The 23,099-nt window shown below is 42.8% G+C and overlaps 1 protein-coding gene across 2 annotated transcripts in view; it reads left to right on the plus strand.

Annotated features, from left to right (window-relative positions):
• Positions 1–23,099, plus strand: part of Slain1 (SLAIN motif family member 1) — a 46,175-nt gene that overhangs the window by 1,142 nt on the left and 21,934 nt on the right. For both annotated transcript variants that reach the window (XM_026788373.1, XM_005365375.2), the window contains exon 3: positions 6,008–6,147. In XM_026788373.1, coding sequence (XP_026644174.1) covers positions 6,008–6,147 — 140 coding nt within the window. The remainder of the gene's footprint in view (positions 1–6,007; positions 6,148–23,099) is intronic.

Raw genomic sequence — 23,099 nt, forward strand, 5'->3', positions numbered from 1 at the left:
CTTTATCCCCGTGTGTGTGTGTGTGTGTGTGTGTGTGTGTGTGTGTGTGTGTGATGGGAAGGTTTGGCATCTGCCTTCCACTGCTTATGGTTCTTTCCATTCAAACAAATGTTGGACAGGGTTGGAGTGCAGCCCTCCTTGGTAGCATCCGAAGCCACCTAGTGATGGGTGTCTTCTCAGACATCAGCTCTTGCAGTTGAGTTTCCGTTATGCATGCCCTCTTTCTGTGGTTTCACTGATACTCTCTCAGATACTGATTTGGTTATTAAAAACGTGCTATCCTCCTATGTCAGGAATGGTGTGGGAAGCCCGTGGAGACTTGCTAGGGAATGGAGTGAGCAGATGGAGGCACTACTTATTCAAAAGAAATTGAACTTAGGGATTTTCATTAATGTTAAAAATGAAACCAGATTGAAGAAAAGTGCTTGTGCTGGCTAGTTTTATGTCAACTTGACACAGACTAGAGTCATCAGAGAGGAGGGAGCCTCAATTAATAACATGCCTCCGTAAGTTCCTCTCTAATGATTGGGGGAAGGGAGCTGCCCATTGTGGGTGGCACCACCCCTGGTCTGGTGGTCCTGGGGTCTATAAGAAAGCAGGCTGAGCAAGCCAAGAGGAACAAGCCAGTAAGCAGCACCGCCTCCATGGCCTCTGCATCAGCTCCTGCCTCCAGGTTCCTGCCTTGCTTGAGTTCCTGTCCCGACTTCCTTTGATGATGAACTGTGATGTGGAAGTGTAAGCTAAGTACAGGTCTTCCTCCCGGAGCTGCTGTTGGTCATGGTGTTTCGTCATAACAATAGGAACCCTAACTAGTGCTGTTAGTGAAGCCTTATTATCGAATTTTACGAACTTTTAAGGTTGATGGGAAGGATGGTTATGCAATGGGAATTTGGTTAGATGGGTGTCCGTGTTCCACGAATGAGGACTTTTTGGAGGGACCGGTATCCAGACCTCGTGTTGTGCGTTTTCCTGCTGCTTGGCCCGGGAACACTTGTCCTTTGTGGAGGACTTCTGCGAGTTTGCTTGCTTGCTAGGTATACTCTAGGAGTGGTTGGAGGAGTGGAACATTCCTTCCACTGTGCAGCATTCACTTCCGAATAGCAGGCAGGATGAAGAATTGCATCTTTCTTGTGTCTTGGGTACTTCTATTTAAGAAAATCAGGTTTTGTCATCCTGTGCTCTTGTTAACACGATTGCATAGAAGGGACATGGGAGCTGGAGAATCTTACTGGTTTGGTATTAGGGACCACAATATTCCTTTTCTTTTACACTTGACACAGCAATAAAACTTTTTAGGTTTTAAACACATAAACTGTAATTGTTAATTACTTTGATTTGAGAATTTAAAAAAATTTATAATAAGCCTTTCGTGGGCACATCTATCTTCTGCCTCAGACTCTGCTTTTGGGAACTGTGTGAGCAGCCTGTGCTGCTCTGCTCTAACAGCTCAGCGTTCCCTGGAACTCCAAGCCATTCTTTCTAAACTACATTGTTTTTGTAAAGCCTAAATGTCTTCCAGCCTGAGTATAGTATTGACAAATGCTTTTGTAGTGGCTTTTGTTGCACTGATGCCTGTAAACTCTCATGCCAATTTCAAATCATTTGAGCTTTTGCTTTTCTTAATGATGATGTACATACAGTGGGAAGAAATTTTACAATTTTGATAGAAATACAAAGGAGCAATCCTTTAAAAATATGGCATAACTTAAAAATCTACTATTAATACTATTAATATTATTTTGTCTTTCTTGAGATAAGGCCTCACATTGTAGCCCAGGCTGGCCCTGGAGTTCATGCCTTACTGCTTTAGCTTTTGAGTGCCGGGATGACAGGCATGTGACTCCATAATGGGCTCTTGAGTTTATTATAGTATTGGTGTTTACCTGGCTACATATAGTACACATGCCAAATATGGTTTTATATTTATATTTGCTTCATTTGAATGGTCTTTTACCACAGTTATCTAACTATTAGGATATGGTTGACTAGCTTTTTTACTCTGTTTTGTCTCTTAAAAAAATCCAAAGAGCATTGAAATAAGTTTTAAAAAGAGCTATTTAGTGGAACCAGCATATTAGTCTAGTCCTCATTGTGACTTGAAAAAAATCTAAATTAAAGGAAATTTAACTGTAGTCATCAAATATGTTGGTAAATAATAAGAATTAGCCCTTCATAGTGCTTCTGGGGACATATGATGTACTCTTCATGGAGTCCCTTCCTTCAACAGGAGGAGACCCCAGGCGGAGAAACGGAGGCATCATTACTCTTAGTTGGATGCCTTTAAAGAGTTTCAGGTGACCTGATTCACAGATTTTTAAAAACATTTTAACATTACTTTTGTGTTGAAACATTTTAAACATTTCTTTTTATGGCAAAGTAGCCATCAAGACTTCCTTTAAAGAATTTAAACCACCTGCTAATGTTCTGAGAGCGCTCCCAGTTCCTGCATCCCTGTGATCCCTTCATGCCCGCCCCCAGGGCCACCGTAGCTTGCCTTTCTTGGATTCCGTTAGGTTTGTGGCATGCCTCATTTTTATTTCTTAGGTACACTAAGGAACAGCTGGAGGGGTATATATAGTTTACATTGAAGTTCTCTGTCAGGCACTTCATTTGCAAATCTCTTCTCCAAACACGTGGTTCGCTTCATAATCTTCTGGCAGAGTTTTCCAAGGGTCAGACCCAGTGGTTGGTGCTGCTCATTCTTCCGGATCAATCATGATGTCAGTCTTAGGAACTACAGTGAAGGGATGTTTGCCGACCTTGGGACACAGGCTTTTACCTAGGGCTTCTAACAAAGGTTTTTCCTTTTCAGTTTATCTTTCTTGGTTGACTGTGGGCGTTGTATGGTGTCTGGAGCTCACAGTTTTGTGAATGACCATCCTCATCCTGCATCATTTGTTCAGAAGACCATCCTTCGTTGACTTCTTTGCACTGTGAAATTTCATGTTCTATGGTTGATTTCATTTGGGGACTGTGTTTTTCTCATTGCTGTATATACCTGTGTGCCACACTGATCTGTCTTCATTACTGTTGCTCTGTCCCGATTCATCTGGTTGTGAGAACACTCCAGCTTTGCTGCCTTTAGTAGTTGTTTGGCTATTGAAGGGTCTTCCCATTTCCGTGTGAATTTTAGAAACACACACACACACACACACACACACACACACACACATTGCTAGGGTTTCTATTGGAATTTTGTTAATTATAAATCAGGAGCAGAAGGAGAGGGAGCACGAGCAAGGAACTCAGGACCGCGAGGGGTGCACCCACACACTGAGACAATGGGGATGTTCTATTGGGAGCTCACCAAGGCCAGCTGGGAAAAAGCATGGGATAAAACCGGACTCTCTGAACATAGCGGACAATGAGGACTACTGAGAACTCAAGAACAATGGCAATGGGTTTTTGATCCTACTGCACGTGCTGGCTTTGGGGGGGCCTGGGCGGTTTGGATGCTCACCTTACTAAACCTGGATGGAGGTGGGCGGTCCTTGGACTTCCCACAGGTCAGGGAACCCTGATTGCTCTTCGAGCTGATGAGGGAGAGGGACTTGATCGGGGGAGGGGGAGGGAAATGGGAGGCGGTGGCAGGGAGGAGGCAGAAATCCTTAATAAATAAATAAATTAAAAAAAAAAGAAAAGAAAAAGAACTAACCTCAAAAAAAAAAATAAAGATAACATTAAGAACAACCTACACCTTAATAGTATTCAGCCTTTAAACCACAAACCTGGTATATATCTCTCTATTAACTTATGTCGTTAATCTTGTACACGTTTTTGTTAGGTTTGTACATGTGCTTGACAGTTTTCAAAATGCTACTGGAGACAGAAAGGGGCGAATGTGAAGGTATCAGTATTTTGTTGCTGATGCATACAGATGCGCACAACAAAGTACATTGACCCAGCATCCTACAGACATTGCTACTAGACTCACTAGTTTTAAGTAGATGGTGTTATCTGTGAAGAAAGACAGGCTTACTTCTGCTCAGTCCAAATATCCCTAGTCCGTTCCCTAGTTGAAGTGGTAGGACCTCTGTAGAACGTTGACTAGCAATGAGCCCGGTGTCCTGATCTTGCTCTCCCAGAGTGTTCATCTTTAAATAGCTCTTCAGTTGGGTTGAGGGTGTTTCCTCAGCTTCCAGTTTTACTGGTTTTTTTTTTTTTTTATGGCTGTCAAATGCTTTTTTCCTTTGTCTATTGAGATCATCACATGCTTTTTTTTCCATTTTAGTTAAAATTGGAAGTTACACTGATGTCTTAATGTTAAACTAAGCTTTCATTTCTGGAATAAACTCCATGTGGTAAAGATGAAATGTCTCTGTGCGAGACTCGGTTTGCTAAAATATTTAGACTGCATCAGCTCGTGAGTGATCGTGGTCATTAGAGATTTCCCCCCTCCTTGTGATGCCTGTGTCTGGCTATAGAGTCCATAAAAACACTGTCCACATGAAATACATCAGGATGTTGCCCATCCTATATGGAAGAGTTATGAAGGATTGGTATCGTGTTCAGCTATTTGGTAGAATTCAACAATCAATTTTCTTAACGTGGGTTTTCTTTTTAATTTTAAATTATAATTTTTACTTTTTAGCTTTTCTCTCCATATCCATTTAGGTTAATTTTCTATTCCTGGATTGGCTTAGAATGGTGTGGATTGTATCTGGGCCTTGGCTATGAACAAGGCTCTGGGCAAGGCCGGGCAGTGGAATTACCTTGACTGATTTAACCCAGAGGATCTTAAGTGTGTTCTTGATACCAGAGAGGCCATCATTGCATGGGAACTTGTTAGACATTTAGATTCCTTGAACTTACCCTGAGCCCCCTGAATCTGAAAACGGGAGCTGCTGTATGCTCAAGCAATCGTGTTTGAAGTACCAAAGAGTAAGAACAAGTGACCAGCCTGAACTTCACTTGGACCAGTACCTGTAACTTCACTAGTACCTGGTTGGTACTAGACACAGCGGCAAGGAATGGGAGTGGGGCATATTACCTACCTGTGTTAATGGAGTACAGAGGAGGCGCAGGGAGCATGAAGTAGTGGACCAGTGGATGCTTAGTGGATACAGGACTGTGGGCTGCACTCCAAGAAAAGTATGATGTATTGCAGTTACTGTGAAATTAACTAGATATTTTCATCTATAACAAGAGTCAGCAAAAGGGAAAATCAGCCTCACTGCCTGCTTTGTATGGCTGGGAAGATAGCTTTTTACATTTTTAAGTCATGGAATATTCAAAAGAATGTGAGAATCACTGCGTGTAAGCTTTTGTTTGTTCTGAGACAAGGTCTCACTGTAGCTGTAGCATTCTGGAACTCACTCTAAAGATCATGTCAGCCTGAAGGCCCAGATCTGCCTGCCTCTGCTTCCCCGATGCTGGGATGAAAGTGTACAGGGATGACGTCATGCTTCTTGAGTGGATTCTGCCTGCAGTGCTTCTGGGCTGCAACAGCAGAGTTGAGTTGTTGCAGCAGAGGTTGAACATCAAAGCCCAGGATCATTGCCGGCTAGTCCCTCACAGTCTCTGAGCTATTAGAATGAGTTGTCTCTGAGCTATTAGAATGAGTTGCCAAAGGAGATCACATCTTCCACCTTTGTGGGCCACTGGCACCACTCTAACAGGTGGCTGTCCTGTCATCTGGTGTCCCAGGAATATATGTTCATTAGAATCAGAGCAACTTGGAAGGATTCTGTTAGAGACGAGAGAGATGGCATTAATTTCTAGACATGTCAAGGCAGTTTAGCTCCGGTTAAGAGAAGCTTCTGCTCCTAAAGCGGGGATTTTTAGTTTTGTTGTTAAGCAGATCTCAGCATGCATTGGAAAGTGACCTATTCTATTTGGGGATATTTGCCGGGTAAAAATGACTCTGGGGACTTTGAAGCCCTCAAACGCGCTTCCGTCTCCATGGGAACTGTTCAGTACATGCTGTTTCCGCCAGAATAGAGGTTTCTCTCTAACCTATGGCGTACCTATAATGTAGATTTCTCTCTCTCTCTTTCTTTTTTTAAAGGTTATATATTGGCTCTTCAAAGGTATTCCCTTCACCAGAGAAATCCCTGAGTCCTTTGCAGTGGTGTAGACATATCCTAGATAACCCAACTCCTGAGATGGAAGCAGCCAGACGCTCCCTCCGCTTCAGACTGGAGCAAGGTACTATGAATGTGTGTGCTTTCTTTCTCTGGTTTCCTCCTCTGTCTTGGTTTTGTTTCTGGTTTGGGAGTAGACTTCAGATGAAGAACCCTTACCCTGAAGTGCAGGCTGTTGTAGCATGCAACCTCCTATCCTGTACTACACACAAGGATTCCTCAGTGTGGACTCTATTGACTTTCGGGACGACTTGTAGCCAGATTTTTGGCTTATCATATGGAGCACATTTGTGTTTGTGTGTGTGTGTTTCAAAAACACGTCAGTAAAGGAAATGGATCTGTCTTCACTTTCCTACATTGGGATTTAGGGTCTGTGGCTCAATTCTACGTCGAAACTGGGAGTCTTTTGAGACCACAGGACTAACCTCGTTGAGGGCCGCTTCGTGTGCTGCCTCCCTGCTTAGCTGGATGCATAATTGGAAGTGATAAACTCCATGAATTAGGAACTAGTCCTAGTAATGGATGTAACGTTAGTTAACTGATAGACACCAGCAGATGTGGAAGTGTTAGTACACACACGCACACACACACAGCAGAGAGACAGACACACTGACAGAGACAGATGGTGGAGACAGAGACAGCAGAGAGAGATGGATGGAGAGCCGTAGAACCAGTAAGGAAAGGAGTAGTTTGCAGTTCCTTACCTTTCCTGCATGTTCACTATCTCAGGGCTGTGATCGGTTGGACTTTTGCCCTGTTCTTTAACCTCCCAGTGTCTGTTCATTATCTAGGAACTCTTTCTGCCCATGCACCCACTACATCCTATCTGAACTTGACATCACAGGCCCTGCCTCTCTCCAGGGAAAAGAATGGGTGCCTGTGAGGGATGGGCAGAGGGGATCTGCAGGATGGGATCAGGACCAGTGCTTAGGCACCCTGAGGTGTAGACGCTGCCCTCAAGCTCCTCAAGGGTAAAGGATGGGTATGAGCTACCCGAGTGGAAACCAGCGTAGTTAGAGTCTTCACCTCTTAGCTCCACAAAACTCATTCATGTTGACCTCATGTGAGTCAGTCGCTTGTAGTTTACTCTCCTGTAGAGGTGACAAGGGTGAAGTTGAATGATTTAAGAGGATTGCTAAGCCAGAAGGGTACTGGGGGACAGGGTCAGAGTTGGGGTCTTTCTGACATCCAATCCTTAACAGCACATAGATTCTGTACTGCTTGCTGTATTGGCCGGGTATAAGTTACTGTCAGCAGAAATCTAGCTTAAATATTCGGGGAAGATGGAATTAGGCACATGCTTCATGAACATTTTTTAGCTATTGATTTATGGGTAGCATGCTGAAGAGGGTCATAGGAACAAGGATGTACTGGAGTAAACACTGGGCATTCGTGGTGTGGTACCCTGATGTCCAAGGAATCTTTTATCAGTTCTGCTTCTGCACAACACCGACTCTCAACAAGCCAGCCAGTCCCGCTGAGTCTCACTGTCTTACTCAAGTGGTCCATAACCTATGATCATACTGTGTGGATATGTTGAGGTATGAATGTGGCTTAATCATTTGAAGCAAAGTCAAATGAGATTCAAGAATTATAATATTTTAACTTGGAGATCAATCAGTGTTTTTCTGCAGAGGATCATGAAGGAGCTGTCTTAACTTTTCAGCCTCCACACTCTGTGGTGTCTGCAGCCTTATCATTCATTGCCTGAAAGCAGCAACAGATTTAAGATTAAGTGACCAGAGCCCTGTCCCAATGACACTTCATTTATAGACACAGATCAGAATTTCAAGAGATTTTTTTTTTCTGTCATGAGATATCCCCCTCCTTAAATGTAAAAACAGTTCATAGCCGATATCATAGAAACAGAAGGCAGCTGGATGTGGCCCACCACAGTCCCTGCTTCAGCTGACCACCACAAAAGTTAGGCTGATGGGTTGAGTTTTGAGAAAGAGAAGAAACTTTTAGTAAACTTAATACAAATCTCATTAATATTTTTGACCAGGTGTCTGTTTATATAATTTTGTCTTTATTGGCAGATGTGGAGTCATGAGGACATGCAGTGAAATGATATATTTTTATTTGTGCTTGAGTTTATTTGAATTTTATAGCAAACATTTTAGGTAGAGAACTAAGTTTTCAAAACCAAAATCAGTACCTGACTAAATTTGTTTATCAATCTGTAAACTTTTGCTGTGAAGTTAAATGCTTTTGTTTCAAAGATCTATAATTTCATTGTAAGATAACTTGCCAATTTGGACTGCAGATCTGGGGTGGGGGTGGAAGCATAGAGCCCCCTGGTAGCATGCTGTCTGGCATGCATCAGCACCTTGGATCCTACCTCTTCATTATGTCATATATAGGTTAATGAAGCACAATTAATAAAAACTCAGAGGCAGAAGTTGGGGTTCAATCTGAAGGTCAGAAAAGCTCAATAGCCAGTCACTGGCTCTTTCCTCTACCTGAGTCCGAAGTGGAGATCCTGCCTCTAAGAATCTCAGAATGAGACTCTGTCTGTGAGCTGTCCCCTCCCATCTTATACTGCTCTCTAGGGCTGGGTTTAAAGGTGTGCACCACTGGGATTAACGACCTCCTGGTTTCTATGGCAAACTAGTGTGGCTACTGGGATTAAAGGTGTGTGTCACCACTGCCTGGTCTGTAAGACTGATCAGTGGGGCTGTTTCACTCTCTGATCTTCAGGCAAGCTTTATTTATTAAAGTACAAATGAAGCTGGGTATTGTGGCACATACCTTTAATCTTGGAGGCAGAACTCTGTGAGTTCGAGGCCAGCCTGGTCTACAAGAGCTAGTTCCAGAACAGGCTCCAAAGCTATAAAGAAGCCCTGTCTTGAAAAAGAAAACAAAACAACAAAACAAATAATGCAAATGTTTATTGGATGGTCATTTTAAAATGAGCATGTGCTTTATAAGATAATCTCTTCATCTTGAAAAATATTAATCATATGAGTAGTTTCAGAAAAAAATAGCTTCAAAAATCGCCTCATTCTTTTCCTGTTTAATTTCCCAGATGCATTATTTAACAGAAGCTGTTTGTTTTTCTGTTTATGCTATTTAAAATTCATTTGTTAGATGACTGTGGAGTTACATTTTCATTTTAAGATTTTTTTTTTTAGGATTTCATACATGAATACTGTAGTTACATCATTTCCACGGCTTCCTCTTTCTGCTCAGCTCTTGTGTTCCCCTACTGCTTCTCAAATTTATGACCTTTTCTTCTTAACTATTCTTACACACACATCCTCTCTCTCTGTCTTACATGGGCTTTTGATTTTGGGTTGTGAGATTTAATTTTTCAACCCCCCTCTTTATGTTTTCTTGGGATAGCTTTCCATTCTGGCTTTTTGTCAACTACAGGATGCATGACTATTTTTTTGGTAGGAATGCTTCTATCTAGGCGTTGATATATTTCATCATCCTCTGTGTCCCGCCTTGTCTTTTAGTCAGCTGCTAAAGATAATGAGCTAGTTTCCTTAGTCTTTGTAATTAGTTTTTTCCAGACCCTAAGGGTGGACCCTGAGCCCAAGGGGTTTGATTTCTTGTTCCTGGCTGCTTCCTCTGTCCTGTTTAGCACCAGGCCTCTGTTGCCTCGACAGCTGTCATGGTGTACTCTTCCTCTGTTTTTTGTTTTTTTGTTTTTCGAGACAGGGTTTCTCTGTGGCTTTGGAGCCTATCCTGGAACTAGCTCTGTAGACCAGGCTGGTCTCAAACTCCCAGAGACAGAGATCCGCCTGCCTCTGCCTCCCGAGTGCTGGGATTAAAGGCATGCGCCACCATCGCCCGGCTCTTCCTCTGTTTTATTCCAAACATTCTCCCAGCCTCTCCTCAGTGGCCTCAGATGTCAGGTCCCTCTTCCAGATCCCCGCTATTGTTGGATTGCCTCTGGAAGGAGAAAGGACAAAAGAGTAGGCACAAGGGAAGTTTGAGAACTCGTGCAACTGGAGATGGCCTTGCTCAGCTACCCAGCTGCTGGGCTGCGCATGGGGTCCTGAGTTAGGGGTTTCCTAGAGGACTTGAAAGGCTCATTCCATTCATGTCTCCTCCGGGACTGCTGTTGGAGGCATGGTATTGCTGTCTTCTTTCTCACTTTTTACTTAATGTTCCTACTGCGTAAAAGATCATAGGTGTTTTAGAATGCAGTCCTGTATTTGCAGCATTTTGAACTTAGTCGTTAATGTCGTGGTTTTGCTCGTCCAGTGTCGCTTTGAGCCAGGAAATGTGAGCTGCACAAACACTTCTTGCCTTGGTTCTTTATAAGCTCTCTGCCCCTCCCATTTTCTCTGTTTGTTCTTGGTATTCCTGATGGCCGGGTATGCAATCCCTAGATGGATGTCGAAAATTTCTGTGTTTTCTATATGCTTTATAACATCCTTGATTTTCTTTATATTTTATTTTTCTCACGCACTTTAATGACTCATCTTGCAAGTTGTTGCCTTGTGTTTAAGTACCTCCCACGTGTCTGGTCCTGTCGTGGCCTCTTCCTTTCGCTTGTGCAAGGTGTCCTCGTTTGTGTTTGGTACCTATTGAGTTCCTGTTGGAGTGGTGGTTTTTTTTTTTTTTCAGATAGTAAATCTGTGTTTGTTAAAATGAAGGGAGCAGGAGTTGGCTATGCTGAGGGGAAGCTGGGGGGTTGAATGTTTTCCTGCGTGTTCGGAACTTACAAGCCACTGTGTCCCTTGCACCGACTATTCCAGACCCTTCCCGCTTCCTCATGACTTCCCTCACTGTGGGCTCATAATACAGCGCGCTGGAGTCCCATCTGCCACCTCGTCTTGATCTGTCTTTGCGGTGCTGTGACCCTCTAGTCAGGTGTCCTCACTTTCAGCCTTGCCTGGGGTCTAAAGCTTTCCTCGCTGCCCTGACATGGTTTTGTAAGAAAACTAGGGCTTTCTACTTAATCTTTCCTTTTGAAAAATTACTGGCCTCTAAGTAAAGGACATTATTATTTTTTGTCAGTGATAGTAGAGATGAAAAATTAGCGTTATGGCTCTATGCTCCTCACAGGTGCAGACACTGGAGTCATGTTTGCTCTCCGTATTTTAAAGTTCCATTAGCTCTAAATCAGCCATTTTCTTTTCGTGTGGGTTTCATTTCAAATGGCAGGTGTCATTGTGCACTTTATCTGAGACTTGTGTGGTCTGCAAAGTCAGTTGTATCATGTCCATCACAAAACAGACAGTCAGAAGCTTGTACTTACTTTCTTCTTCCTGTTATCTCGGCATTTCCAACAAAGGGCTGCTTCTTAAGAGAGCAAACAGTTTAGACAGTTGGCTTCTCGTTTTTGACCTTGCTGCTTTTGGAGAGAAAGGTACTTAAAACTTAAAGACTTAATTCATGAGAAAGTGTGGAGAGGGCCTGGCCAGGAGGTGACTGAGGATAGCTGGTCGACAGGCCTTTCTCCCTTTCTCCTTCCCTCGGTTTGACCTTTTTTGCTCTAGGCTTCTTGGTCCTATACTTAACTGTGGTGACAGGCAGCTCTCCTGGTAAGAGGGAAACCACCGCAGGGATGTGTCTCCAGAGGCTTTATCATGGTCTGTCCCCACTCACTTGATATTTTTCCTTCTCGAGACATGTTCTTTCTTGTGTGGCCTGGGTTGACCTGGAATTCACTCTAACCAAGCTTTCCTTGACTTGGCCTTCTGCTTCAGCTGTCCATCCATGCTGAGCCTGCAGGCCTGAGCTGCACACCTGTCTCCTGCGTGGTTTCGGTAGGCACATTTGGCTGCCTTTCTTCCAGGATTCTCTTCAGGTTTACTGTCTCTGGGCTCCTTCAGATTCTAACTTATTAAAGGGCCGCTAAGCATCTTCCTACAGCACACCCTTGACTTTACGGCTGGAGATCACAAAGCATGGAAAAACTGCGTGAGTGTTTATGGAAAGTTTCTAGGCTCTGGTTTGAAGCTATGAGAATAAACTAAAAATCTAGGACTTTTGAAGAAAATGAGAGAGAGGAAGGGTATGTTGTGAGGTGTTTTAGGAAGATAGTGATGACATCATCGTATTTTGTTGGAATAATGTTGAAGGTAAAATGATTACTCTCCTTTCCCAGTATCTCAAATCTCTAGTCTGGTAGTATAAGGCTAGTTGATAATATCAGCCTAGAGTGATGTTTGTTTGTTTCTGAGCACTGATCTCACTGTGGTCTCAGAGAAATCTGGTGCTTGTTTCCCTGGTTTGAAGATGGGCTGAGAAATGTTTGTTCTGCATTCACAGGAACTCCGTTTTATTCATTCTTACATCCACGTCTTTTCTGAGTAGATCGAGGATCTGTGCCTCAACTTTCTCTTGGATTACCAATGCTTAATACATCGTTTAGCATGTTCAAGTGTTGGCTCCTTGGTTTTCTAATTGTCTGATTTGATGCATTTAGTTTTCTTAGACGCACAAAATGTTTGAAACAGTTTTCGTCGAACATTTGGTGTTGTCAATGACATCCTGCTAATCAAGACAAAAGCCCACAAGTCATATGGCCATGCTCATTAAATGGTAGTTGTGTGGCTGGATGGGGTTTAAATCTGTGTCGTTCACTGCTGTAGCCTCCTTGCTCGCTAGAGTAGCTGCTATGGCGTGGTGGGTGTTGAGCGCTAATTACTGAATGGGTGAGTACTGTGCGGGGAGTTTTTACCGAGTGACTAGGCTCAGTGTCCTCCGTGCCTCAGCCTTATTTGGCTCCTAGTGAGTTTCCAGCATCTCACGTGCTAGGAAGGAACATCGGAAGACATCACGAGGCTAGTAGAACGAGTGCAGGGGCGCTGGATGTGAATTAACTCTGTAAGCTGTGAAGTGATGTGAACACACAGGCATTTCTGCTGTGCGGGTCTTCATTTGTCAGGACTTGAAGCTAGCACACAGGATTCCTCTTTGTGTGGTTGCCTGTGCTTCATAGAGGAAGTGTCATTCCCTTCCGAGGGGTGGGATCTGTTGTATTTCACACACAAGCATCATTATTTGAGTTAGGGTTTTTAATCTGAAGGGTTTTAGAGAGATAGTTTGTTTAAACATAGTGGAAAATCCAAAGCCCTTCTTGGTCTCTCCCTTCTCTTCTGATTCTTCTTAGGACTATAGGTACAAGCTGGGCATCCCTAACCTGAAAATGGTTATGAAGTACTCTAAAATTGGGGGGAGATTTTTTGAAAGCCAACAAAATGTTGCAAGCAGAAAATTTCACGCTATGCATTTTATTTCAGGCGTGAAATTCTTCACAGTACTGTATATGACCACCTTTAGTCTGCTATGTACAAAGTGTATGAAACAAATGAATTTTGCATTTAGACTTGGGTCCTTCCTATCACTAAGGTCTTCCATGAATTAAAAAAAAAATATTCAGGTCCCATGCATTTCAGATAAGGACAACTCAACCCATTTTGGAAAGGCTTTTCTGTCTCCCACCCTTTTAAATGCAAATTGCAAAACCACAAGGAGCTCTGATAGTCAGGGTCCACTCACTTGGTAGCCCGAATTGGAATAATGATAATGTTGAGGTAAATCCATGTCACGAGGCTGGGATGTTAACCAAATAATGATCAAAAAGCTTATCTAAGTAATTTGAAGCACCCAATATGTGGCTCACTTAATTTGGGTCCAGTTAATAAAAGCTTATCTGACTCAAGGTGCTCGGATGTCCACCTGAATCAGGACAGGTCACATCTGAGGCGTGTGAGTGTCGTTTTCACAGACAGTACAGTCCGCAAGCGCAGTTACCGTCCTTGGTCGTGTTTTGCTGCCACCACATCTCATTTCCTTTAGGGTCATAGGCTGAGGAATGTGGAGAAACACTGGCCTCTGTTGGGCTTTTCCTTACATCTTTGTGTGAGGCTTGCCTCCCTTCTTTCCTCAGTTGTTCCGATGCTGTGTTAATTCCTGAGTTTATTCAGACAAGCAGAGCCTCTGATGTGACCCAGTGATCTGAAGGTGGCCTTTTCATTTGTAGAAGCCACACAGATTGAACCGAGCCATTACGAGCTTATCAAGTATCTGTCTCCTGGAACCTGTCCAGCGTCTCCTCGCATGGCCCAGATGTTATCCTTGCCAGCTCGTGTTTCAACTCTTGAGGTGCTCTGTCACATTGGGAGCACCAAATTTAAAACTTAGCAAGTAGAGTTCATTTTAGGTAAGCTTCCCAAAAAGATTCTTTCTTGTAGGAAAAAAAAAATAATTTGGGATCACGCGAAGCATTTTGTACAGAGCAGGGTCTCCCAGCATTTGCATATTTCTGTGTGCTGATAATTGAAAACACATTGCCCCAGCTGCGGGGTTCCATTGTGTGCTTGCTCCGTTGCTATGTTCAAAATAGCCTTCATGTTTGCGTGTCAGCTCAGGCCATGATTTAGTACAGTAAGTTACACGTTACCTAGGACTGGGCCCCTCGTCAGTCTGCCACTTCGACCCATTCTAGCCAGCAACCTAGATACACTTGCCAAATATCCTTAGACAACCCTACTTTCTTTTTTTTTTTTTTAACCAAATATATGTGTGTTTATGTGGCATTAATTTTGTCTTGCGTTTCCACCAAGGTTAGAAAGGTATTTATTAACAAGAAACTCATGGCAGTGCAAAGTAGTTATTGCAGTGAAATTATTATTGAGCTTCTATTTTATTACTTATAAAGAAAAATAAAATCCATAGTTTCACCAAAGCAGTGGGTGTGTGTGCATGTGTATGTGTGTGTGTGTATGTTTGCATGTGAGTGTGCATGTGTGTGTATTAGGGGTTGAACCTATACCTGGTGTGTACTAAGCTTGTGCTGCATGTAGTTTCTGTGTCCAAGTCCCCCACATATTTTTCCCTACTTTAATGCTACTATGATGGTTGAATTTGATTCCATATGGATGAAGTTGGCTGTGGTAGATAGTCTTGCCCTATTCCCGGGGCTTCTAAAATGTGCAGTTACTCTTAAGATTTCTAGGTTTTTCCTTTAGGAAATGCTAGAGCTTGATTGGTGCTACTAGCTGCAGGCATGGTGTTGTGGGCTGATTGCCAGAGAAACTCGTGGCCTGGCCTTTAAACTTGCCAAACTTATTCAAGGGACGGATGATGCAGGTAACTGCTCTTGTTCTATCTCTTCTTCCTCAAAGCATTATGAATGGGGCCACTGAGAAGGCGCAGGTGGCAAAGGTGCCTAAAGACTTGAGTTCAGTCCCTGGATTCAAGTGGTGGGAAGAAAGAGCCAGTTCCTGTATGTTTTCTTCCTGATCTCCACATGTGCTCTGTGGCCTATGACCTCTTCCCAAATCCCGGTCAATAAGATGAATGGAATTAAACTTGATTTTTACAAAGCCAGCACAGTGAGGCTAGCAGAAGACCCGAGCCTCGGGGATTGCCAGGGATGGCTTCCTGAAGGTGCGACCTGCAAGAGGAGATATGAGAATCCACGGGGTCTTCAGCAGCTGCTCTAGAGGATCAGGTCAGAGAGACAGCCTGTCCCAGGTGTCTGGACAGATGGAGAAAGGCCTAGCCCAGATGTGCAGGGTGAGCTTAATTGGCAGGGCATAGTGGTTGTGGTTAATGTGGTGGCAGGAAACAATGGGGAGAAAATCCCGAAAGCCCAGAACAATTGCTGATTTATTTGGTGCCACTTATTCTGTTTTGGCCTTTAGTGTAGTCCGTTTCCAAGACCGAAATGAGGAAACACAACCTCCACCTTGGTTTTGAAATTCTTTTGTTGTCCAGATATTTGAGTATGTCTGTGAGCATTTCCAAAGGCTTGTAGAGAGATAACAGAATCACTAAGGGTCTCTGTACTGAAGGGTATTGTGTATAGAGATGAAAGAAAAGACTTCCTGTCCCAGTGGCTTTTGCGCATAGATCAAAATGTTATGATCTGGATAAATGTTTTGGCAATTTGTGGCATAATAAAAGGTATTAAAAAGATGATAATATCTACAAGTATTAAAAGAGCTAATAATAATGCCACTTGTGTCTTTACTTTTCTCAAATGAGGCTCTCACTGGTAGTAAAGGCCTGTGTGGCTTGAGTGGAGGCCCAGCTTCTCATTAGGCTGGAAGTATAGAACCCTGGCCTTGTCTTCCTTTTCCTTCCAGAACTCTGACCATGAACAAAATTGAGTCAAGATGTTTCAGTCAGTTTGGTACCCCGTGGTGGTTGAGGAAATTATCTTTTATTAGAATATGGTATCGAGAACTGATTTCTGTCTTAGTTGTTGTTTTATTGCTATGAAGAGACACCAGGACCACCACAACTCTTCAAAGAAAGCATCTCATTGGTCTTGCTTACAGTTTCAGAGGTTTAGCCCATTGTCGTTATGTTGAGGAGCCTGATAGCAAACAGGCAGACATGGAGAAGTAGCTGAGAGCTGTCCATCTGGATATGAAGCCCCAGCATGAAGAGAGGGAGCTCCTGAAACTGCCTTGACCAGTAGTAACCTCAAAGTCCCCCCCACCCCGTGACCATGACACACTTCCTCTTACAAGGCCACACCTACTCCAACATGGTCATATTCCCAATCCTTCTCAAGTAGTGCCACTCCCTAGAAGCGAAGCCACCAAATACACGAGCCTATGGTGGACAATTTTATTCAAACCATCACCATTTCCCTGAGGTAGGTTTTGAGCCAATGCATGTTGACTGCCGGAGGCTCACACACAGTTCACTACTTTGTTTGTGAGGAAATCAAAACATCTATGGAATTGCTGGATAAGGTAAAAAGTATGTCTTTCATTTTAAGAAGGTTCTACGTTTAAGTCACTAAAAAGACAAAGGGGAAAATTCCTAGAGGTACTTTTCTCATCACCTTGTTTTTAGAACATTTTCCTCAGGGGGTAGACTATGTTTGCTACTGGAGCTTTCCTGTTTATGAAATGCATTGTAGCGTGATGATCATATGCATGGTTCACTTCCATATTGTACACCATGGTCTTATCGCTGTCCCACAGACTTGCTTGTTTCCAAACAAGAGCACACTAGCTTGAGGATACTGGTGTCATTTGCTCGACTCTAGAAACTAACCCATGTCAAGATATCTCCGTTTAGATCTCTGCCCATTTTTAATTGGGTGTAACATGATTAATAAAATCCCAGAGACAGAAATTGGGGTTCAACCTGAAGGTCAGAAAAGCAAAACATCCAGCTGCTGACTCTGACTTCTACCTCAGTCTGGAAGTGATCCTGCTTCCAGGAATCTCAGAATGAGACTGTGAGTGAGAGCTGCCTTCTCCCATCTTATATTCTTCTCTTGTGCTGGGATTAAAGGCCTGCACCACTACTGCCCAGTTTCTATGGCAAACTAGTGTGGCTACTGGGATTAAGGGTGTGTGTCACCACTGCCTAGCCTGTAAGGATGATCAATGCAGCTGTTTCACTCTCTGATCTTCAGGCAAGCTTTATTTATTAAAATATAAATGAAATATCACTACAGTTGGGTCATTTGTTTTCTTGATATCTAGTTTCCTGAGGTCTTTATATATTTTGGATATTAGCCCTCTATCACATGTGTAGTTGGTAAAAAAAAAAAAAATTCCTTTCTATATGTGGCTGCTTTGTCTGAATGATGGTGTCCTTTGCCATGCAGAATCTTCTCAGTTTCATGAAGTTCCATTTATTAATTGCTGCTAATTAACCCATGCTAATGGTGCTCTGTTCAGAAATTCTTTTCCTGTGCCAGTGAGTTCAACGCTGTTCCCCACTTTCTCTCCTTTAGAGTTTAGTGTGTCTAGTTTTATGTTGAGGCCTTCCATCTATCTGGAGTCAAATTCTGTGCACGGAGGTAAGTATGAATCCATCTGTGTTCTTCTACATGCAGATATCCACCATTTGTTGAAGATACTCTTTTTTGTCCACTGTACACTTTTGGCCTCATAATAGAAAAGCAAAACAAAACAGGTATCCATTGGTGTGTGGATTTGTGTCTGAGTCTTCAGCCTAGTACAGTAGACCAACGTGTCTGTTTTTGTACCAACAGCATGGTGTTTTGCTACTATAGCTCTGTAGTACAATTGAAATCAGGGATGGTGAAACCCCCAGCAGTTTATTTTTGGAGACTGCTTTAGCTATCCTGGGTTTTTGTGTTCCTACCTGAAGCTAAGAATTGTCATATCAAGATCTGAGAGAAATTGTATTAGAATTTTTTGATGGGGATTGTCCTGAATCTGTAGATTGCTTTTGGTAGGACGGCAGTTTTTACTTTGTTAGTCCTACTGATCCATGAGCATAGGAGAGCTTACAATCTTCTGATAGCTTCTTCAGTTTCTTTCTTTAGTGACGTGATGTTTTTTTTTTTATTGTACAAGTGTTTCACTTGCTTGGTTAGATATACCCCAAGATATTTTATATCATTTGAAGCTATTGTGGAAAGTGTTGTTGTCCTGATTTCTTTCTTAGTCCATTTTTCCTTAGTTTATAGGAAACCTACTGGGTTTTGTGACTTAATATCCAGCTACTTTGCTGTAAGTGTTTATCAGCTATAAGGGTTTTCTGGTGGAATTGTTAAGGTCACTTATGTATACTATCATAGCATCTGCAAATAAAGATACTTTGACATCTTCCTTTCCAATGTGTATCCCTGTGATCTCCATCAGTCTCTTACTCCTCTAGCTAAGATTTCAAGTACTATATTGAATAGGTATGGAAACAGTAGTCATCCTTGTCTTGTTCCTGATTTTAGTGGGATTGCTTTGAGTTTCTTTCCACCTCAGTTGATATTGGCTATGGGCTTGCTGTAAAATGCTCTTATTATATTGAGGTATGTCCCTGTATACCTAATCTCTCTAGGACTTTTATCATGAAGGGGTGTTGAATTTTGCCCGAGGCCTTTTTTTTACGTCTAATGAGATGATCATGTTTTTTTTTTGTTTTGTTTTGGTTTTGGTTTTTATTATTTTATTTTGTCCTTCAATTTTTTTATATGGTGGATTACATTAACTGATTCACATATATTGAACCATCCTTGCATTCAAGCAGAATAAAACCTGCTTGATCATGGTCAGCGATGATGATCTTTTTGATGTATTCTTAGGTTTGCTTTGCAGGTTTTCTTCTATGTTTACAAGGGAAACTCTTCTGTAATTTTCTTTCTTTGTTTGGTGTTTGTGTGGTTTGGGTATCAGGGTAACTGTAGCCTCATAATGAATTGGGCAGTATTCCTTCTGTTTCTATTTTGTGAAATTATTTGAGGAATATTAAAACTGACTCTTCTTTGAAAGTCTGGCAGTATTCTGGTTATTTATTTATTTTTGCTTGGGAGACTTTTAATGACTGCATCTATTTCACTTGCGGTTAGAGATCTGTTTAAATTGATCTTGATTTAATTTTGCTAAGTTTTAATATATTAAGAAAATTACCATTTCTTGTAGATTTTTCAGTTTGGTGGAGTACAAGTATGTCCACATGATTCTGTGAATTTCCTTGGTACATGTTGTTATGCCCCCTTTTCATTTCTGATTTTCTTAGTTTGGGTATTCTTTCTCTGCCTTTTAGTTAATTTGGATAAGGATTTGTTTGTCTTGTTGATTTTTTCAAAGAACCAGCCCTTTGTTTCTATTTTATTGTTTTTAGCCCTGAGTTGATTATTTCTTGCCATCTGCCCCTTTTGGATGTGATTTCTTCTTTTTGTTCTAGAGCTTTTAGGTGTGCTGTTAAGTTGCTAGCATGAGATCTCTCCAGTTTTTCACATAGGCCTTAGGCTTTGGTGCCATGAAGTTGCCTCTTAAAACTACTTTCATTATGTCCCATAATTTTGAGACTGCTGTATCTTTATTGCCATTGAATTCTAAAAAGTCTATAATTTCTTCCTTAATTTCTGTCTAGACTCATTTTCCATTCAGTGGAGAGCTATTCAGTTTACATGAGTTTGTAAACTTTCTGTTATTTCTATTGTTGATACCCAGTTTTAATCCATAATGGTCTGATAGAATGCAGATATTATTCAGTTTTCTTGTATCTGTTGAGACTTACTTTGTGTCTGAGTATTCTGTCAATTTTGGCGAAAGTTCCATGAGATACTCTTACTCTTTGGTAGTGATCCCATTTTTGCCTATGGTTTCCCCTTTACTGCACACCTGCTTGTCGGACTTTCCTGCCTCTGTGGTCTTGCTGTCCTTCCCTGCATCTGTCTAACTGTACTGGGCGCCATCATGTGGACCTGTTCAGTGACCACCTCAGCTCAGCTCAGCTTTATCTTTGAATCCAGGGAGTGTCTCTCATGTTCTTTGTTTCAGTCGATGGTGTGACTGTTTGCTTCCTTTCTCCACTCCCATATTCCCTGGTTAGTAAATGTCTCCACTTCAGCACCGAGACACCTCATTGTACCCATTCTGACCAAATGTACTGAGCACGCTTTAGTGAGGACCACATCTCTCTATATCTGCTGGGGAAGCCTCCTTATTGTTCCAGCCATCAGTCTGTATGTCATTTCTTCCATCTGTGTGGCTGTCATCGCAAAATACATACCTAATTGTAGTGGTCTCCTTGTCAAAGTCCTGTTCTCACTGTGAGGTACATAGCGTGCCTGAGACAGTATCTTCAACTCTAGCGGTGTCGTTAGGTGCAGCTCTTCTCATTTGTGCCCTCGGCCTTGGCCTGAACATTTGCCTCCCTAGGCTGGAGACTTGGCTTTCCTGCTGTTGCACTTTCACGGGTGTTTTCTCTTTCTAGAATGGCATTTTGGCACACAAAGGCTCTGCCCCAGCCATGGTTCCACCCCTGCCACGGCTCCGCCCCTGCCACGGTTCCGCCCCTGTCACGACTCCGCCCCTTTCATGGCTCCACCCCTGCCACGGCTCCACCCCTGCCATGGCCCCTTTATGCCATGTCTTCTGTTGGAACCTCTGCTCCCTGTCTGAGCTTTGTTCCGACTGCACTGTCCAATTTGCTTCACTGCCTTCCTGCCTTGCTTTATTTCCCTGCCTGTCTGCTTCTCTTCTGTCATGTCATAGCTGCTATTTAGAAATTAGAGTGGGAGGGAGGGGTGAACATCTCCCGTATTTTCTTCCTCTCAGTGTCTGTAGCATCTGGTCCTTTCTAGTGTGATAGTGGGTGCCTACACAAGTGAGGGAGAAATGAATTTTACAAAGCAGGTGGGAGCATAGGGCTGGGCATACTTCCCAGTGTGAGTGGGGAGCCTGAGAGTCTGCAGCATTTGTCTTTGAGAGATCCAGCAGCGGCTAGGAACTGACCTGTGTTGGTTTCTGTATCTCTTGGCAAATACTGAATGACTCTGAATGTGTTTTGTAAATATTGACGGTCTGTATCATTTTATAGACTCCCTCCCTCCCTCCCTCCCTCCCTCCCTCCCTCCCTTCCTCCTTTCCTCTCAGACTCACACAAGACTTTGCCTACAAAGATTGACATGACAGTTGGCCAGCACCACAAGGCAAAAACCATAGGAAATGACAGAGATTATACGTATAGCTATTTGAGAAGAGAGGCCATGAGCTAAAAGATAGAAGGTCATTACGTACTTAGAAAACGAGTGTGTGTAAAGTTTAGTAAAATTTGCTGATAGAGTTTTTACTAAAATGCCTGTATTTACACCACAAATCTACCCACCTGGAGCCACACTGAGGCTAGGTCACCTGCTCTCTTTAAGGGGTCCCTAGGAGACTGCTGCAGTAAGAGTTGGCCCAGTGTCTGCATGCTGCAGCTTTGCCTGTGCATGTTACTGCAGTGAGGGGGGCAGGGATAGAGATCAGGGCTATGCTCAGAATAAACGTGAAGCACTGAGAGACACCCTGGGAGAGATCAAAGGTCTGTCCTCCAGGGCTTCTTCACCTGATTAAACAACACAGATGCCTTGTAATGGACAGCTGTGTGTGTGTGTGTGTGTGTGTGTGTGTGTGTGTACACGCGCGTGTGTGCGTGAATCCTTTGAACAGGATTGAAGTTCTGAACTTGTGAGAGATTTTGGAAGATGTTGACTTTTCAAGATTGAGGAAACCCTCTTGGCCTTTTGTGTGGTTTGCTGCCAACTGGTTTGTGCTTTCATTTTAACTGGGCAGCCCGAATTTTTCAGTTGCCCCAGACAGTGAATCCCTGCTAATTTTTGCAGGTTTGTTTCCCCAGTCACAGATTCTCACCATTAACAAGATAATAATCATTAACAGTGAGTGACAAGATTAATCCCGGTTAAGTTCAGTGATATAGTAGTTGTGTTCTACAGGCTTTCCCCCTCACTGAATCTATTGCTGGCTTGAAATGTCTTGTTATACTTACCTCTGTCGTCAGAGACGTTAAGGAACTGCTTAAAATACTGTAGCTGTTAAACCAGGAGTGGTAAGATAGTTTTAAAGTCAAGAGATGTGAGTCCGTTTCCCATTTTTAACATTATTAGTGTGTGCCGTCTGCTGCTCCGTTCCCTAATAATGGCTTAGGAGCTTCTAGCGATGCTTCTCTCCACGTGAGAGAAAGTGTGAAAACAGCTGTCTAGAGGACATTTGACGGCATTAGTTGCTTCCCTTGTTATTTATGTGTATGGGTGGGGTGGCTCTGTGATTATATGCCATGTGTGCTTTTGTAAAACCGTGGGGGCCAGAAGAGGACTTCAGATCCTCTGGTGCTGGAGATAGGGGGTGGTTGTGAGCCCCTGGGCATGGGTGCTGCCCCTCAAGCTCAGGTCCTCAGGAAGAGCAGCCCCCCCCCACTTTCCCCCCCACACTGTCTCTCTAGCCATGTATGTCTTGGTTTTTGAAGTCCCAGCTTTGTGTAGAGCCGACCTCTGGAGGATCATCACAGAGACTTTAATTAGATCATGTTTGTTTTTCATGTGAACTGGGCTACATTGATTCTTCAGTTTGATTTTTGACAATGTGCACAGACTTGTACGCAGTAAAATCTGAATAGTCCCTGTGTTTTTGTATGTTTGGGCAAAGCTGATTGAAGGAAGGTAGGACTATTCATGTTTCTGGAAACTTCTCTCTCATCCACACAATAATTCTTTGGGGGTGGGAGGCAAAACCTGTAAGTTCTTTCTGAAACTGACCATTGTCCACCATCCTCTTGTGATTGTCTTACTATCATCTCTGGAGGACTCACCTAGGATTTTTTTTT

The sequence above is a fragment of the Microtus ochrogaster genome, unplaced genomic scaffold (assembly GCF_000317375.1).
Source record: "Microtus ochrogaster isolate Prairie Vole_2 unplaced genomic scaffold, MicOch1.0 UNK2, whole genome shotgun sequence".
NCBI lineage: Eukaryota > Metazoa > Chordata > Mammalia > Rodentia > Cricetidae > Microtus > Microtus ochrogaster.